The 18,864-nt window shown below is 39.4% G+C and overlaps 2 protein-coding genes across 5 annotated transcripts in view; both read right to left on the reverse strand.

Moving 5' to 3' along the window:
* The window catches only part of herc3 (HECT and RLD domain containing E3 ubiquitin protein ligase 3), a 47,849-nt gene extending 44,292 nt beyond the window's left edge, over window positions 1–3,557 (reverse strand). For 3 of the 4 annotated variants that reach the window (XM_058385606.1, XM_058385604.1, XM_058385607.1), the window contains exons 1-2: window positions 3,424–3,557; window positions 52–384 (exon numbers count right to left, since the gene is read on the reverse strand). In XM_058385606.1, coding sequence (XP_058241589.1) covers window positions 52–274 — 223 coding nt within the window. In that variant the 5' untranslated portion in view covers window positions 275–384; window positions 3,424–3,557. Of the gene's footprint in view, window positions 1–51; window positions 385–471; window positions 658–3,423 lie in introns of those variants that run through there. The other variant, XM_058385605.1, reaches the window with a different exon arrangement.
* A 2,753-nt stretch (window positions 3,558–6,310) lies between these two features.
* LOC131347409 (uncharacterized) overlaps window positions 6,311–18,864 on the reverse strand; it is a 31,191-nt gene continuing 18,637 nt past the window's right edge. The window contains exons 28-48 of the mRNA XM_058381430.1: window positions 18,291–18,512; window positions 18,123–18,214; window positions 17,694–17,824; window positions 16,380–16,507; window positions 16,194–16,267; window positions 15,978–16,096; window positions 15,078–15,137; window positions 14,892–14,997; window positions 14,590–14,782; window positions 14,105–14,262; window positions 13,918–13,992; window positions 13,670–13,729; window positions 13,496–13,564; window positions 13,273–13,404; window positions 13,040–13,180; window positions 12,792–12,961; window positions 12,637–12,700; window positions 12,496–12,554; window positions 11,398–11,581; window positions 11,207–11,306; window positions 6,311–7,226 (exon numbers count right to left, since the gene is read on the reverse strand). Of these exons, the coding sequence (XP_058237413.1) occupies window positions 7,012–7,226; window positions 11,207–11,306; window positions 11,398–11,581; window positions 12,496–12,554; window positions 12,637–12,700; window positions 12,792–12,961; window positions 13,040–13,180; window positions 13,273–13,404; window positions 13,496–13,564; window positions 13,670–13,729; window positions 13,918–13,992; window positions 14,105–14,262; window positions 14,590–14,782; window positions 14,892–14,997; window positions 15,078–15,137; window positions 15,978–16,096; window positions 16,194–16,267; window positions 16,380–16,507; window positions 17,694–17,824; window positions 18,123–18,214; window positions 18,291–18,512 (2,552 nt within the window). The 3' untranslated portion in view covers window positions 6,311–7,011. The remainder of the gene's footprint in view (window positions 7,227–11,206; window positions 11,307–11,397; window positions 11,582–12,495; window positions 12,555–12,636; window positions 12,701–12,791; window positions 12,962–13,039; window positions 13,181–13,272; window positions 13,405–13,495; window positions 13,565–13,669; window positions 13,730–13,917; window positions 13,993–14,104; window positions 14,263–14,589; window positions 14,783–14,891; window positions 14,998–15,077; window positions 15,138–15,977; window positions 16,097–16,193; window positions 16,268–16,379; window positions 16,508–17,693; window positions 17,825–18,122; window positions 18,215–18,290; window positions 18,513–18,864) is intronic.

An 18,864-nucleotide genomic window follows, 5' to 3' on the forward strand; every position in this document is an offset into this window, starting at 1 on the left:
AAACAAAAACAGACGACATCAGATCTGATCATTCTTGCTGGAGCTCCTTACCAGGCTTTACTCCAGGCTTCTCGTGGCCCAGCTGACCATGACTGTTGGACCCGCACGTGTAAACGCTCCCATCATGCATTAGGAACAGCGAGTGCTGCCCGCCGCATGCCACCTCTTTCAGCCCTCTGCCATCGAAGATGCAGCAGCCCCGTGGCTCGAACACAGCGGCCTCGGACACGGTGAGGCCCAGCTGACCGCAAGCCGCACTGCCCCAGCACAGCATCGCCGCTCACACACCGAGAGACGGGTATACAGGAGAAAACGGAGAGACACAGGGCGGTGCAGCCTTAGGCTATGTGGCCCGGCCTTCTCCCCTTCAAATGGATGACGAGCCTGGAAGGAAACATTTTTGGTAAAACAGTCAGAGTAGTTTACAGAATAGAAAACAAACAAACGAATGTAACCTGTGGGAGTTCTCACATTCAGGTGCTTATGCATGCTGACAGGTTTGAGTCATTCATTTAAGAAGGATGATGATGTGTCAGTGTGTTCCAGAGATTGTAAAAAAGCTGATCAGAAAGCCTAAATCCTAGACGTAAAATACTTTGGTCCATTAGCCTCTTTCTTTAACCTTTATTCCTCCCAGTTTAGCTCTCACCCATCACACAGCTGCTCCAGGATGAAGGTTGAATCTACGTCCTCTGAGACACATAAAACAAGCTATCACATCTTGCTGCTTATGCTGCGTTTTCTAAGCCAAAATGCCATCAGCGGTCATCCTTATACTTTAGCTCACAGACGCACGTGATTGGCAGGGGAGAAAGAGAAAGAGAGCGTAATATCACCCCACACAACCTGAGATCATGGCTAGTTTCGCGCTCTCTGACCATCCTAGTTTCTAACAAAGCTAATAAAGAAGATTAAAAAAGAATAAAAAATACAGGTAATACAAATACTCCTAAAAACTAAAAGAGAGTGGGTTATTTGAAGAAGTGAATACATAATATAAAAAAACAGGCATTGTTTAATTCTGTATTGTATTTTGTTCAGGCTTTCAGCTGAAATACTTTTGCTGGCTTCATATCTGATGAGATGTGAGATGAGATAATACCTTTATTAAAGGAAATTCAGGTTGACACGCCAGCGCAAGTGAGAGGACTCACAACAAACATCAAGAAGGCAGAGCAGCATTTAGAAATGTGATTGATAAACATAAATAATAAACAATAAAATAAATCAGTTTGTATGTACTGTACATATGCACATATATATGCAATATCTGTTGAAGGACAATTAAAGCATATTTATTTAGCTTACTCAGTTTGTGTGTCTTATTTCGAAATATAAGATTTGTAATCTTAGAGATTCAATAATAATGGTAAGATTGTTGCATTAATATGATAAATATCATCATAAGTACTCTGTGTAATGCTGGGAAAAGCAAGACAGTGGAACAGTAGAGTCATCAGGGTCCATGGTTCAAGTCTGAGTTTAGGGTAACAGTCTGAAGGGAGTCCTGTACGTTCTAACACAGGTTCTTGTGGGTTTCCGTCATGACCTCTGTTTTCTCTTCAACTCTCATAAATATTCCACTCAATTAAACTACCTTTGTCTGAATGTGTGTATTTTTACACTACACTGGAATCAGACTGAGGGCGCATTCCTGCTTATCTTTCTGGGATCGGATACGGAATTCAGAGTGGAATCCTGATACGGATAAAACTGGTTAAGGAAAACTAATGAACTGTTATTATAATTAGTGTATACACTATATTGCCAAAAAGTTTTGGGACACCCCTCCAAATCAATGAATTCGGGTGTTGTTTTTCAGGGGTTGGGCTCGGCCCCTGAGTTCCAGTGAAAGGCACTCTTAATGCTTCAGCATACCAAGACATTTTTTGGACAATTTCATGCTCCCAACTTTGTGGAAACAGTTTGGGGATGACCCCCTTCCTGTTCCAACATGACTGCACACCAGTGTACAAAGCAAGGTCCATAAAGACATGGGTGAGCGAGTTTAGTGTGGAGGAACTTGACTGGCCTGCACAGAGTCTAGACATTAACCCTATAGAACACCTTTGGGATGAATTAGAGCGGAGACTGTGAGCCAGGCCTTCTCGTCTAACACCAGTGGCTGACCTCACAAATGTTCTTCTAGAGGAACGGTTAAACACACTCCTAAACCTTGTGTAAAGCCTTCCCTGAAGAGCTGAAGCTGTTATCGCTGCAAAGGGTGGGACAACTCCATATTACTTTCATGTGCATGTAAAGGCAGACATCGCAGTTTTGACCTGGCTCTCAGTCTCCCATCCCAAAGGTGTTCTATTAGGTTGTGGTCAGGACTCTGTGCAGGTCAGTCAAGTTCCTCCACACCAAACTCCATGTCTTTATGGACCTTGCTTTGTGCACAGGACCTAGTTTTGTCCCCAAACTGTTCCCACAAAGTTGGGAGCATGAAATTGTCCAAAACATCTTGGTATGCTGAAGCATTAAGAGTTCCTTTCACTGGAACTAAGGGGCCGAGCCCAACCCCGGAATTCAATGATTTAGAGGGGTGTCCAAAAACTTTTGGCAATATAGTGTATCTTCTTCATTGTGATTGAATGTGATTGACTCATACCTAGGGTTCTTAGGATAGAGGTCAGAACCTGAGCACAATCCCAATCAGGATAAAGCGATTACTCAATGATGATGATGATGATGATGGTGATGTTTACTAGTAGCAGCAGTAGAAGGAAATTGTAGTAGCAATAATAATAATAATAATAATAATAATAATAATGATAATAATAATAATAATGATAATAATGTCTTGACCTACAGTTTTTAATTCTTAAAATCTTCTCCAGACAGAAATGACAGACGAAGGTGAACATAAATACAGCGTGTCTATGCAGATTAAGGTTGAAGTAGTTACAGAAAACAGACTTGGCTAGTTAACCTAGTTATACAAAGCTCACTATCTTAACCAGATAAACTCAATGTTTAAAGTTACTCTCTCTCTCTCTCTCTCTCTCTCTCGTGTATTTCTTATTTAAACCGGATACTAGTTAACGAGCCAGGCTACTAAACTGATGAGACTTAGCTAACCCTCCTTATCTCTCCCTGGATGAGGAACAGCTAGATATATTAATTCACGTTTAAAAATAAAGATAAGTAAATATAAAACAAGACTCATTCTGACTCTTATTAACTCTTACCTCATTTCATACCTGACTCAAATCCTCCTCGTGCTTAACGGTTCAACTCTATATCCAAAAGAATGATTTATTTTTATAAAAAAAAGAAAATAACTGCCTATAACAGGTAGGCTAAGCACCTAGCATAGCTAGCAAACACCACCCACTATCCGAATCGCAAGCTAGCACGCTAGTTAGCCGAGCAAGCGAAAAACTAAACATTACGAATAACAAATTTTACAAGACGACCTACCTTGAAAGGTACATACCCGTCTCCCTTATGGCAGGTTATTTTCTGCTTCTCCGTGTGTTATGATAATAACAAGGAAGTTACAGCTAAGGTCTCGTTCCAAATAGAGCGATACTCCCTACACAAGTCCACTATTTAGAAACACCAAAACACTCTTTCTTACTCCCTATGTAGTGAACTACAGAGCACAGCATAGCTGTTTGAAATGTAGCTTAAGCTTATAGTGGGGCGTCACCGATCACGTGATCATGTTCGCTGACAGGAGATATGAGGGCCATATACATAATTTATACACATTTTATATCACTTTATTAAGGCGTGTATAAATAAAACATGTTTAAAACCCACCAGGGATTATTAAAGTTGCATTAGTCTGTTCATTTTTTTAAATCAGGCTTTATTTAAATAAAAGTCTGATGAGTTGTTATAGTAGCTGAATACTAAGTTCAGGGAAAATTCAAGTACACTATATTGCCAAAAGTTTTGGAACACCCAACTCTTAATGCTTCAGCTTCATGCCAAGACATTTTGGACAATTTCATGCTCCCAGCTTTGTGGGAACAGTTTGGGAGATGGCCCCTTCCTGGTCCAACATGACTGTGCATGGTCCATAAAGACATGGGTGAGCAGGTTTGGTGTGGAGGAACTTGACTGTCCTGCACAGAGTCCTGACCTCAACCTGAAAGAACACCTTCGGGATGAATTAGAGTGGAGACTGCGAGCCAGGCCTTATCCTCAAACATCAGTGCCTGACCTCACTAAACCTTGTGAAAGCCTTCCCAGAAGAGTTGAAGCTGTTATAGCTGAAAAGGACAGGCCAACTCCATATTAAATTCAAGTGCATGTAAAGGCAGATGTCCCAGTTTTGACCTGGCTCTTAGTCTCCACTCTAACTCATCCCAAAGGTGTTCTATCAGGTTGCGGTCAGGACTCTGTACAGGCCAGTCAAGTTCCTCCACACCAAACTCACTCACTGTTTTGTGCACTGGTGCGCAGTCATGTTGGAACAGGAAAGGGCCATCTTCAAACTGTTCTCACAAAGTTGGAAGCATGAAATTGTCCAAAATCTCTTGGTGTGCTAAAGCAATAAGAGTTCCTTTCACTGAAACTAAGGGGCCGAGCCCAACCCCTGAAAAACAACACCTGAATTCAATGATTTGAAGGGGTGTCCCAAAACTTTTGCCAATATAGTGTATTTTGGGAAATCAGGCAAATTGGGACAGATACAGTACATTTAGCAGTATTTATTTTTTGAGATGATATTTGTAGCTCTTTTATTGGATCGAGCTGATAGAAATACATGTAGTGTCATATAAAGGGGGTGTGGTTAAAGATAAACATGTAATTTTTATGTAATAATTTCACATATTAATGCTGAGATGTATATGGGGTGTCCAAATTGTCATAAATAATAATCACATATTAATGCTGAATATATACATGAGATGTATATGGGGTGTCCAAATGAATCTGGAAAAAGCTGGTGTTGGTGCAGGTGTTGGTTCATTTCAACCAAATAGATGCCACACCTGAGTTTATTAAAGCCAAAGTCAACTAAATAAACAGGAATCAGGTGCGGCTGCTGATTGATTGGCATGAAAACCTGCACTCAATCAGGGACTTTGTGAATAAGATTGGCCTTAAAATGTGCAGAAAGTTTGTTCAAATCATGGATCACTCAAGAATTATATTGTTTTCCAAGGAAACACACACGAAATTAGTCTGAATAGAAAATATAGCAAAAGAACAGGACATGCGGACATGTCAGAGTTAGAAATAATGATTTTGATGGAAATGATGAATGTTTTCTTCAAACTTTGCCTTTATCAAAAAAAAAAACACCTTTTGCAGCAATTACATCCTGGGCATTCTAGCTGTCGATTTTTCAAGATAATCTGATGAGATTTCACCCCATGCTTCCTGGAGAATCTCCCACAGGATGGATTGGCTTGATGGAGTCTTCCTCCGTAGCTGAAATCAAGCTGAAATATGCAAGTGATCCCAAAATTTTGAGCGGTAGTGTGCATGGGGGCCTTCCCCAAACTGGCTTTTTATTAGATTTTGGAGTGTGACTGTGGAAATTTGTGTTCATTCATACACAAGAGCATTCGTGAGATCAGACACTAATGTTGTGTGAAGAGGTCTGGGGGAACATTCAGTGATTCAATTAATCCTAAAGGTGTTCAATGGGGTTGATGTCAGGACAAACCATGTCTTCATTGAGCTCACTTTGTGCACAGGAACACTGCCATGCTGGAACAGGTTTGAGCCACTTAGTTCCAGTGAAAGGAAACTATAAAGCTACAACATACAAATACATTCTAGACAGTTGTGAGCTTCTAGTTTTGTGGTAACAGTTTAGGGAAAAATCACCTACAGTATGGGTGTGATGCTCGGGTGTCCACATACTTTTGGACGTAGCTGTCAGCATGCAGAGATTTTAATTTTAGTTCACTGTGTTTATATAATCTTAGTGATTAATACCCATATTTATTCATTTCTTATGCATTATCCTCCATTAACACACTCGACCAAGGCCCTGTTTCCACATCCTTACAGCATCAAATACAGAGATTTAGGCACAAAATGCTATAGCGTTTTTGTATCCTTTTGTAAATATTTGTTATTTGAAATATATGACGTTATTGACTAAATGTAACACATGAAGCAAGTCATCTCTTTATTTATTTTTATTTTTATTTTATTCCTCCTGAGATTCATGGATTTAGAACCAAAGGAAAATCTATAAAATCCTTTGTAGAAAGGATTTCAATTAGAAGCTTGTACATGATTCTTAATAGATTAAAATAAATAAAACAATGCAATAAAATTAAACAGAAAAAAATCTTTAAGGATTTTAAAAATCACAAAGCATCTTTTGTAATTTCCATTATTTCAAATAAAATAAAACAGTAAAGTAAACCTCTAATAAGACAAAACTAAATTCAATAGGATTGTTTATTATGAAATGAACAGAAATACCATACACACATTTTACATACTATACATTTTGAAGAACTACAAACCGTGGACCCAGAAGCTAGGCAAAAAATACGTAACAAGACGGAGACCAAGTTTGATTTTATTTGGTAACATTCAAAACAACCAAAAAAAGGTTATAAATAAATAAATAAATACAAGAACCTGGATACAACAATGAATACAAGATAAAGAAAAAAGACTACGGATGAGGCTGTGGCATATATATGACAACCATCTCATGGTAGGAGCAAAAACAACAAAACTTTAACAAAAAGATTCACAGAAACCCAAATTTAAATAGGGAGCCTATTGGGAGTAACATAGAACAAGTGTAAGTTAATAGGACATGTGATATGGATATGTGTTATGCTGGGGCTGAAGGGTAATGTATTTCATGTAGATACAGCAAAATATTAAAAAATGCCTTTACAACCCCATATACACTCAGAAAACACGTAACACAGTGTTACTGCAAGAAGCAAACTTGAACTATGAAGGTTTACTGAACACACAGCTCTCATTGTAGGCCTAAGCTTAAAGACTTAATTTTAATATATGCAGATACAGTATAAGATGCCATTTGTATGCCTGATCCAACACATCACACTTTTACACTTGTCCAAAGACTTCACAATAAGTGATGGCGTGGATGAGTTTGTCTCGAAGTGTTTGGATGTTGCTGTAGTTCGGAAGATACAAAATTCCGTAACAGGTCTGGGTCGAGGGGAAGCGGTCATCTGCATCGTCATAGGTCTGTCTCACTATTTTCAACGGCAGTTTGGAAAGGCCTCCAAGAGGCAAGCGATCTTTCCCATAGGTGAAAACTGGAATAAATAATATAAAATGAAGAAATGACTTCAAAAAGCATCACAGAATCTAAAACATCCTTTGGACGTACTATCACGCACGTTTACAAGTTAGTCTGAAATGCTTTAAGGCAAACACCAAACACCTCAGTCGATCTGATCGAGCTCGGGTTGAATAAAATGTCATTCGGAAAACAAGAGATAATTGACGCAAACACTCGAATCCAACTATTTTCAGGTGTATTTAAAAATACCTCACACATACATGCATTGTAGTGCAGTGCAGTGAATGCATCAAGTTTCGTTCAGAAAATCTGTGTTATAAAACAATTATTCAGATTGGATTGCAAATTTTAGAGTACATATAAACACTACTTTTGATATCTACAATTGGAGTGAATTCATTCGACGTAATTGTGCTCATAGATAACATAAGAAATAAGAAGAGATACTTTATTTATTTTGTCATTGTATTGTAACAGTACAATACAACAGTGTAACAGTGAAATTTAGTGTGGCAATCCCCTCACTCAGAAAGCAACCAGGGCAATTAAACATAGCACTTATGAAAGGAATTAGTGACTTCTGTGCCGGTCCCAAGCCCGGATAAATAGAGAGGATTGCGTCAGGAAGGGCATCCGGCGTAAAACATTGCCAAATTTAACCATGCGAATCGTCAGTACTCTAAATTTCATACCGGTTCAGTTGAGGCCTGGGTTGACCTACAGGGGGCTGGTGGAAATTGGGCTACTGTTGGTCGAAGAGGTAGAGGAGGGAGGAGAGTGCATAGACAGAGAGAGATGAGGAGAGGTAAGAGTGTAGGACTGAGAAGAGGAACTCTGAATGTTGGTATTATGACAGGGAAAGGTAGAGAGCTGGCTGATATGATGGAGAGAAGGAAGGTGGATATACTGTGTGTACAGGAGACCAGGTGGAAGGGTAGCAAGGAGTAGTATAGGAGCAGGATTCAAGCTGTTTTATTATGGTGTGGATAGTAAGAGAAATGGGGTAGGTGTGGTCCTGAAGGAGGAGTTTGTGAGGAATGTTCTGGAGGTGATGAGAGTGTCAGACAGGGTGATGAGTCTGAAGTTAGAGGTTGAAGGGGTGATGTTGAATGTTGTTAGTGGTTATGCCCCACAGGTAGGTTGTGAGTTAGAGGAGAAAGAGAGATTCTGGAGTGAATTAGATGAGGTGATAGAGACTATTCCCACGGGTGAGAGAGTGGTGATAGGAGCAGATTTTAATGGACATGGTGAGGGGAACACAGGTGATGAGGAGGTGATGGGCAAGTTTGGAGTTAAGGAAAGGAACCTTGAAGAACAGATGGTAGTGGACTTTGCTAAGAGGATGGACATGGCTGTGGTTAACACTTATTTTAAGAAGAGAGAGAAGCATAGAGTGACTTAAAAGAGTGGAGGTAGGAGCACACAGGTAGACTACATCCTATGTAGAAGAGGCAATCTGAAAGAGATTAGTGACGGTAAAGTGGTAGTGGGAGAGAGTGTAGCCAGACAGCATAGGATGGTGTTGTGTAGGATGACTTTGATGGTCTGTAAGCAGAGGTCAAAGATAGAGATGGAGAAGAAAACCAAGTGGTGGAAGCTGAAAAAGGAGGAATGTTGTGAGGAATTTAGACAAAAGTTGAAGCAGAAGAGGGAGGTGTCTAAGGCCAAGCAGAAGAGTTGTACACTAGGTTAGACACTAGAGAAGGAGAGAAGGACTTGTACAGGTTAGCTAGGCAGAGGGATCAAGATGGGAGGGATATGAGTACTTTGAAGAGCTGATGAATAAGGAAAATGAGAGGGGAAAAAGAGTAGAAGGGGTGAACTCTGTGTAACAGAAAGTAGATAAGATTAGAAAGGATGAAGTCAGGAATGCTTTGAAGAGGATGAAAAGTGGAAAGGCAGTTGGTCCTGACTACATCCTGGTGGAGGTCTGGAAGTGTCTAGGAGAGGCGGCAGTGGAATTTTGGAAGCAGTGGAAACTAGTTTGTTTAACAGGGTTTTAGAGAGTGAGAAGATGCCTGAGGAATGGAGAAGTGTATTAGTGCCGATCTTTAAGAATAAGGGTGACGTGCAGAGTTGCAGCAACTATAGGGGGATAAAGTTGATGAGCCATACAATGAATCTATGGGAAAGAGTAGTGAAAGCTAGGTTAAGGAAGGTAGTGGAAATTTGTGAGCAGCAGTATGGCTTCATGCCCAGAAAGAGCACAACAGATGCAATTTTTGCTCTGAGAATGTTGATGGAGAAGTATAGGGATGGTCAGAAAGAGTTGCACTGTGTGTTTATAGACTTGGAGAAAGCGTATGACAGGGTGCCAAGAGAAGAGCTGTGGTACTGTATGAAGAAGTCAGGAGTAGCAGAGAAGTATGTCAGAGTGGTGCAGGACATGTATGAGAGGAGCAGGACAGTGGTGAGGTGTGCTGTAGGGCAGACAGAGGAGTTCAAAGTGGAGGTGGGACTGCATCAGGGATTGGCTCTGAGGTCTGGACTGAGTACATGTGTGTAAATGACAGGGAGGGAAGTGGAACAGTAAGATTACAGGGTGAAGAGGTGAAGAAGGTACGGGAGTTTAAGTACTTGGGGTCAACAGTCCAGAGTAATGGAGAGTGTGGGAAAGAGGTAAAGAAGCGAGTGCAGGCAGGTTGGAATGGGTGGAGAAAGGTGTCGGGAGTTCTGTGTGATAGAAAAATTTCAGTGAGAATCAAGGGGAAGGTGTACAGGACAGTGGTGAGACCAGCCATGCTGTATGGTTTAGAGACAGTATCACTGAGACAGAGACAGGAGTCGGAGCTGGAGGTAGCAGAGCTGAAGATGTTGAGGTTCTCTTTGGGAGTGACACGGTTGGACAGGATTAGGAACGAGTACATCAGAGGGACGGCCCATGTAGGACGTTTGGGGGACAAAGTTAGAGAGGCCAGGTTAAGATGGTTTGGACATGTTCAGAGGAGGGAGAGTGAGTATATTGGTAGGAGAATGTTGGACATGGAGCTGCCAGGCAGGAGGAAAAGAGGAAGGCCAAAGAGGAGGTATATGGATGTAATAAATGAGGATATGAAGCTAGTGGGTGTAAGTGTTGAGGATGCAGAAGATACGGATAGGTGGAGAGAGATGATTCGCTGTGGCCACCCCTGAAGGGAAAAGCCAAAAGAAGAAGAAGACTTATGAAAGGAATTAAAATAAGAAGTTAATTAAGAGAAAGAAAGAATAAACAAAAAAGTGCACTGTAAAATATTTCCCATAAAACAGTAATATACTGTATCTTCTACAGAATGGCTCTAAATAAACAGTAATTGTCTTTTCTTCAGCCTGCTTTATCTGTAATTCAGTTTATACTGTAGAAACTTTCTGGGATTGAATTTTTTCCTAAGAAAATTCTAGACGTTTTAGGTCTAGCAAAATCATTTTAATTCTCACTACACTAAGGCCAAACTTGATTTGTCAGTGGGACTTGAATGCACAAAACTCTTAAAAATGAAGTAAGTGACTGGCAACCCAGCTACCAGTATTTTAAAATAAATTTACAGTAAAAGGTTTTATAATGAATATTGGACATTGTATAAAGTATAAAGTGAACTGTAGTGTATACAAAGGCTATTGGAGTGTGTATATCTTAAAGAAGCACAGGGTAAGCCTTGATCTTTAACAGCTTTAAATGGCATGGGGAATTAATGGAGGGATTTGGGGAGGTGAGGGCAGCTACAGCTTTGGAAACGAGGATGCACTTCAGTCTATAGAATCTGTGCTTCAGTCTATGTAAATATAGCTAACTAGTATGTTAAGAATATCATATCATATTTCATAAAAACTGAGCCTTAAACAAAAATTGAAAAGCTACAGTATACATCCATTTTCAGTTGTATGCTTTATTACTGTTGCTTTTCTTGTAATAAAAAAAGTAATGAAAGACGTTTCTCATAATAATGAGACCCCACTGAGGACTTTTTTTTTCTGCCATGACAGCACTATGCATCCATGCCCATGTGTTGAACTTACTCAGAAACTTCTTCCGGTGTTCTTCATCCAGCTCGAAGAAAACAGACCAGAAGTTCTGGATGAGTTCATCTGAAGGTTCACAGTGTTCATATGTCACAACCTTAAAATAAGAAAATAAAAAACATATAAATAATTTCTCTTGCAATATGCAAAATTATAGAAACTGTGGGAAGTATGTAAATGGTTTGTACTTTTTGGAGCTCCTTCCACTCGTATTCAGCCATGCCGTAGAGTAAGTCTCTGAGCTCTTCAGGCTTGAATATTTTCCATAAATGAAAAGGGTTTCCACGGGAAAAACCTTCATTAAACTGTCTAAACTGATTCTCCACAGACTTGTTAAAAACAAAGTCGACGTACAAGTCCACGTATTTTTGCCTGTAGAGGAAGAGATATGAGAGGAAGATGTGATATTACTTCATGTAAATAAGCACAGAAACAGCTATAATTGGGCTTCTTCTATATTTCTCTCTCTCTCTCTCTCTCTCTCTCTCTCTCTGTCTCTCTCTCCCTGTTGATCTACACATGCAACTCCTGAGCTACCAAGGATCCTGACTACTTCTGCTCTACGGACCTGCCTGATCCATCCTGATGCCCTATTTCTGTTGGAATCTCATTATTTGGACATTAATCACTTCTGCTAAGGATAAACCCACACACACAGTCTGAAGATACATGGGATTGCTGTGAATAGTACCACTCAGAACCCATGAATCTGGCTTTGGACTGCAATCACCACAATCAGTTTAACACTCATGCTTCTATCAGTGAACAGTTGATAACTTCAGACTACAGACAAAACCAGAATGAATTTATAATCCAGAATTTATAATCGCACTATCACTCAAATTAGGATGCATTCCCTTTTGAGTCTGGTTCCTTACAAGGTTTCTTTCTCATATCATCTCATATCATCTCAGGGGCTTCCTCTAGGTACTCTGGTTTCCTCTCCCAGTCCAAAGACATGCAATGTAGGTTGATTGGCATCACTAAATTGTCTGTAATGTGTAAATGAGTGTGCTAGTGTGTGCAATTGTGCCCTGCAGTTAGATTGGCATCCTGCCCAGCAATTGTATCTTGCCTTGTCCCCCAGTCTCAAGAGATTGGCTACAGCTTCCCCATGACCCATATTCTTGTCATTTTGATCCACTCTAGCCATTCTCCAATTGCCTACTGGCAGCAACTAGGCCAAGAACTTACTGTCAGCTGTTGGTGTATGCAAAATGTTGGGAAGATCTGCTCAAATTGCATAAATTCATGCAAATAGCAATTGAAAAAGAGGCACTTCATACCTGTTAGCTTTTGTGACTGGGATTTTTGCTCCATTTGGAATGAGCTCTTTTCCTTTCAACTGAGAGAAAAAGACAGATTCACAGAATACAGCCACCATATACCTTTCAAATGTCCAGTAAAACCAATGAAATTAATCTTACTGTGAAATCCAAATACATTTGCTCCACCACATCCTCATCTTCTGCCAGCAAGTTTTTTAGACTTCTATGTTGGGAGAAAACAAAAAGTTTGGTTTTTCCAAGTCTCTTTGAATTCATGGTGAGTATGTTACTAGTTAAAAGAGATGATTCTCAACCTGGCCTCCACTGGTGACAGCTCCTCCAGGTCCCTGAAAGTCGGTCTGATGCTCAGAAGCTTCTTAAACAGTGCCACTGGGAAGCCGATGTACATAAAATCGCGATTATAAAAGGCCATTCCACAGATGACACCAATGTAGAACAATTCCTCCTGACTTGAACTTGAATCCTACAATTAATAAATTAACATTAAAAGTCTTGTATTGATTTTATCACCAAGAATGATTGAAAATCCAATTTCACTTACATCAGCAGAGAACCAGAAGAGGCCTGAGTCCTCGGATGCTTGAATTACACTGGAGTCTTTTGCTATTTTCTTTCCGAGCAGGGTGAAGAATTCAGCACTCAAAGCCCCGTCATCGATCCCAGCCTCTAGAGCAAATTTCACCTTTCAGCAAGAGAAAAAAAGTTATTTAAATGAAGGAACTTAACTCATTTTAAGTACCATGCAATAAAATGACCGCATCATATTAAACAAACCTCTAAAGGGAAAGAAAAATTATGTCTTTTCGTTTTCAGGTACGCAATAGTGTCATCCAACACCGTTTCTCTGTTCACACACAGTGTACTTCCATTGAAAAAAAACGCCATAGGTTGTGTCTGCTGTAAAATCTTAATACAAACAAAACACATGTATGTATTTAAACAACGGACTGATGGGAATATTTGTTCACTTTTATGTCAAATGATTGAGTCTACTTACTTGGAACAAGTTGCATTTACATGTGATGTCAAGGATAAAAGGATAACTGGCAAGGCTTTTCACACTTTTCTGAAAAAATATTATAGAAAGAAAGAAACAAACAATGCCCACAAATATTTTGAATATCTCAATTTAACATAATGTACAAATACCATTAAGATAATGACTACATACCAAAAAATTGATAATAATATCTAGCTCCTCATAAACAGGAAAGAGCAGAATCCAAGAATCCTGCAAGACAGAGGTAGATATGAGGGCTGTGATTTCATCTTGTCCGACTCTTTTTAAGATGATTCATCGTAAGGGTCAGATACATCACTGGATATTTTAACATGTAACAAACAAATCAAAAATAATAACTCTGAAAAACAAAAAAACTGAATTTCAAAATACCAATACGGAGTAACTTCACCACTTACCATGTCAAAAAAATAATCTAAGTTCTTGATAAGGAAGTAATCCTCAGTCAACTGGACAGCTCTCTGACTGTTAATCTGCATGACGTTTAGATTCTAGTTAAGTTAGATACTCATAATTATACTATCGCTATGTCATATTTAATCATTAAACACCTCCGGAATTACTGTCTAAAAAAAGAGTTCTCACATTGCAAAGCTTCTGCAGAACCTTCAGCACAGGCTCTACTTCAGTCCAGTGGTCACATATTGTAGTCGTCATCAGTGACAGGAAGTGAGCGCACACCGAGTGAAACATCTTCACCAGAGTTCTGTAGTAGTAGTAGGGCAGGTTGGTCCACAGGCTGCCTGAGTCAAAATGAGCACACAAAATAAGCAGCTGGAGATACGATATAAATATTAGCTGGGTATTTGCAAGGAACTTATTTAAAGTTAAATAAGGAATTAAACTTCTGAGGTGTTATGATGTGCAATAAGGCAGCCACACAGCAAACCACAGCACACACCGAGTTTTCAATAGCAGTACATCCTGATCCTCTTTTACCTCAGAAAATCAACTTAGTATTACCTACAAATTATCCTAGTTTTTTATCCATTTATATTTACATTTAATATGGTGAATGGTTCATTAAATTAGTTGATGAATGCAAATGAGTTTTTATAAAGTGTACATACTCAAGACATCCATTGACTCAGGCTCCAGTTCTAAGATGGCAGACGCCAGAGAGACTGTGAGCTGTGTGCCACGTCCTTGTTTTTTCAGCACTCTGAGAAGTTCAGGCAGGATGAGATAAACCCTCAGAGCCTCCACACCAGCAGCAGTCGAGCCTAAAGAGGGCAGAAGATCATTCTCTACAGTTGTCTCAACCTGTAAAGAAATCACATTTATAAGATTTTAGCCAAATACAGACAACTACCAAGAATATAAAAATACATTCCTTATCGTTAAGGTTTCATCAACAAAGCCCATGACATACCGTTGATAGAACTTTGTCTTTTTTGGCCATCTTCTCAAAAGCAAGACGAGGCAATGACAAATCCAGGCCAGACATCTCTACTGATGTTTTGTAATGTTTGTCACTGCTAATGATAAAAAGTCTGTGATTAATACAGTAGTAAATTTGGGCTAATGTAAACGTAAATGTATTTTTGCATATTTGTACCTTTTGTCAGTGAAACTACCGTTGATGCATGATGCTGATGAGAACATTTTCCTGATTTCCCTACAACACAAAGGACACAATAAGTTCAGCAACTGAATAGCAAGCTATGAAGCTACCAAATATACTGTATTATGGCTCATTTATAGTTCTGGATTCAGTAGGTTTGCATTTCCATGTCCTGACATAGAGACAAGGTTTACAGGTGATATGCTAACTGTATGTTTCAACCAGCTTTCAGGAGAATGCTAATTGGTTGATAGAGATGGATTTGGTTGTATACTCGAATACATTGTGAGGAGAAGTTGTGACCCCTCTTCCACAAGCTTTATCAAGACAGAGAGCCCTAATAATACCCTAGCAGCTGATAATTCATTTTTTGTAGTAATATCTGAGAAGACAGAAGACCGAGCCATCGCACTGACACTTCAGCTTATGAACCTAGTGATAGAGAAAGGTTATCTACAAGAGACAATTAAACAAGGTACGCCCGGTTTTCCACAGTTTAAATCTGCAAAATCTTCCGTCTTCCTGAAGCCTGAAGCCTATCCCTGAGGACTTGGACACAATTTGGGGGACATCCTGGATGGGGTGCCAACCTTGCACACACTCACACCACCATACACACACCATTGGACAGTTTTATTCATCAAGATACCAATCAGCCTACAACACAAGTCTTTGGACAGGAGTAGTTGAAAGAAACCTCATCAAGCATGGGGAGAATACGAAATAAGGTTCAGAACCCCCATCATGAGAAGTGCTATGATGAGAATCAACAGGTTCTGATCAAACACCATGCATGTATTGGCATTTGATTCAACATTTGGCCATTTGGCATTCAATTATGTTTTTCAAGACACTATTTAGAAAACTGCTTTGCAAACACAGTGATGCTCATACCTTCGGATTTTTTTCCATACTTTTGGGTTACAGTCTGAAATCCAGCGGTCAACGGTTTCATCGTCCAGCACTGTTGGGCCATTGCATGATTTCAGATTTGCACTTGCTTGACCAGCATCCTTTAAGAAGAAAATATTCCAAAGACAATGAAAATGTAAGCTTTTATTAAATAAGCCTTTGTTCTTTTTAAACCAGTTTTATATGAATATTGCTCACCATTTTAGAGATAAAAAGGGCAGAAAGATTCCCTCCAGCAGTAATTTTTTTAATCATCTGATCAGAGCTATATTCTGTTAGAAAATACAAGAAAGCATCCGAATTACAGATCTTAAATAATCAGTTGTTACTAACTAAAATAAATGCATTTATTTGTTTTCAAAAGTATGCTGATAGTGGACTGACCTGGTGGCAGCTGGACAGGAAGTGGCACACACTGATTGGCCCTCTGTCCATTTCCTAGCTGTCCTTGATCTCCACGTCCAAAGAAGTAGATGGTGTTTGAGGATTCAACCAGGGCCAGAGTGTGATGCCTTGAGTTCAAGAGAACAGCTTTAACATGATCTACTGCTATAAGATCTGACTAAAATAAGATGGACCTTGCTTTTTCGGGAAAATAATTAACAGTCAGGTGGCATGATTCATGCTGGGCCGTTACTACTGCATGTCACTTTATTTTAAGCAACAGCACATCCTGCCTAAAGTATTTTATTCCCCTATTCCACAGCAGTTTGCCTGAATTTTTTTATTTAATTTTAGTTCGGTTATACTGTATAATTGTTTATACAGCATTTATATAACTAAGCAAGTTCCTTGTTTTCACTTACATTATAAAAATTATAAAGAGTCATGAGTTTTTTTTTGTGTCTTGCAGGTTGGACTCATACCTCTTAACTCTGGTGAAACCAACCAATCTAAACCAGTTTTTGGGTTTCCCCTGAAGCAGAGCATTGAGAAGGGCGGCCACAGAGCTGAAGCACCTAATGAACTGCCAATAAAAGATCAATCACAAGATTGCGGACCCCAGGAAATACTGTAATTTCTTGATGCTCATAGGTGCTGGCCATTCCATCACGGCGCTGACCATACTGGAGTCCATCTAGACTCCCCTATTGTTGATAACATTATCATTATCAACATTAACATTATTTATTGTCCAGTCACCCAAATGAGGATGAGGTTCCCTTATGAGCCTGGTTCCTCATAGGGTTTCCTCCTCATATAATTTCAGGGAGTTTTTCCTTACCACCATCGCACCAGGCTTTCTCATTAGCGACAAATGTTAGAGATAAATAGTAACTCAGCTTTAAACTTAAATAAACTTAATTTAATTTTTTCTGTGTTTCTATATTTCTGTAAAGTTGCTTTGAGACAGTGCCCATTGTTAAAAATGCTATACAAATAAATTGAATTGAATTGAAATTGAATAATAAACAAGGACTAACAAAAAAATTATAACAAATAATATGTCATGGTGACAGGAACAGGCAGTACTGTACAGGTACATTGTTCTTCTCCTTAACAATTGAAAAGCAAACATATCCTCATAGGTAAAGCACTTTTCCGATCAGAAGTCCTACCACCAATCTACCACTGTTAGGCCATTCGGTAAGTTTCTTAACTCTCTCTGCTTCAGGGATGCAACCCAGTGATAATATTTATTCTGTGAAATGTACATTGCAATACTTCTCATCTTGCATGTTAAAGCAAGTTACTTACCGTCCACAGGATATTTGGGACACTTTGGACCCCCAGAATTCAGCAACTACACGAGGCTGATGTTCATTTCTGACTGAGTTATGTCCAAGCTGCCCATACTGTCCTGATCCAAATGTCAACATCAAGCCACCCTAAAAATGCAAATAAATTATTTTAACCACTTTACAGTTTGAATGAATTGTATTAACTATTTGCATTTGCATTAACACACCAGCAGAGGGCGCCAAGCACAAAACTTATTGTAGATAGTTCGCTTTTACTGCATTAGTATATTCTGTGAGCATTTCTTTTTAGTAGACGCTCCACATTAATCATTTATGAGAGTAGCTTTCTAGTGTCAGTGCTTTGTAACTACAGGGGAAAATCTTTAAGACAGATGAGACTGAAATTTCTAGTTTTTTGGTAACGTCAAGCTAATGAAGTATTAACCTTTGTTAGAACAGCAGTATGATCCTCTCCACATGAGATGAACACTGTCTTCTTCTGGTTCAAGCTCTTCACACAAACAGGGGCATGTCTATCTATGAGAACATATTAAGACCACAGTCACTGTGCTTGTTCAGACAGAGCTGAGATTACAGACAGTAAAGTCGGTACCATTAGTGTCTCCCAGACCAAGCTGCCCGGCGCTGTTCCTGCCCCAGCCGAACACGGCTCCAGAGAGAGACAGGGCGAAGCTGTGGTCTCCTCCAGCACTGATCTGAACCACTGGTATTCCACACAGAGACTTGAGGGGCTGAGGAGAAGGAAAATTCGGCTCATTGTTTCTCAGACCCAGTTGACCTCTCGAGTTCTGACCCCATGTGAACAATTGACCATCTGACAGGATGACAAAGAGGAACACATTTTGTGCCATGATAAATATGAATAGTCCTACTGTCAGCAGTGCACAGCTGCCTAAAACTTGAACCTTTATAATTAGTTACTTAGCTTTAGGAAGATGTTTAAGTATATGTAAGATAAAATTTTACCGAAAAGAGAGAAGGAGCTATTACATTTTATTCAACTGTCTTGTGGAATTCACGAATCTGATTAGTCAGAAGGTTTCGATTCATTTTATGGAACAGCATCTCTGACAGTAGTTCCAAGTTTTAAAGCAAATCCTATGTGTATATTAATGCACTTATTCTAATTTGTTATCATTTCTACTCAGAGGGATTAGTATGGTGGA

Source organism: Hemibagrus wyckioides, linkage group LG03 (assembly GCF_019097595.1).
Source record: "Hemibagrus wyckioides isolate EC202008001 linkage group LG03, SWU_Hwy_1.0, whole genome shotgun sequence".
Taxonomy (NCBI): Eukaryota; Metazoa; Chordata; class Actinopteri; order Siluriformes; family Bagridae; genus Hemibagrus; species Hemibagrus wyckioides.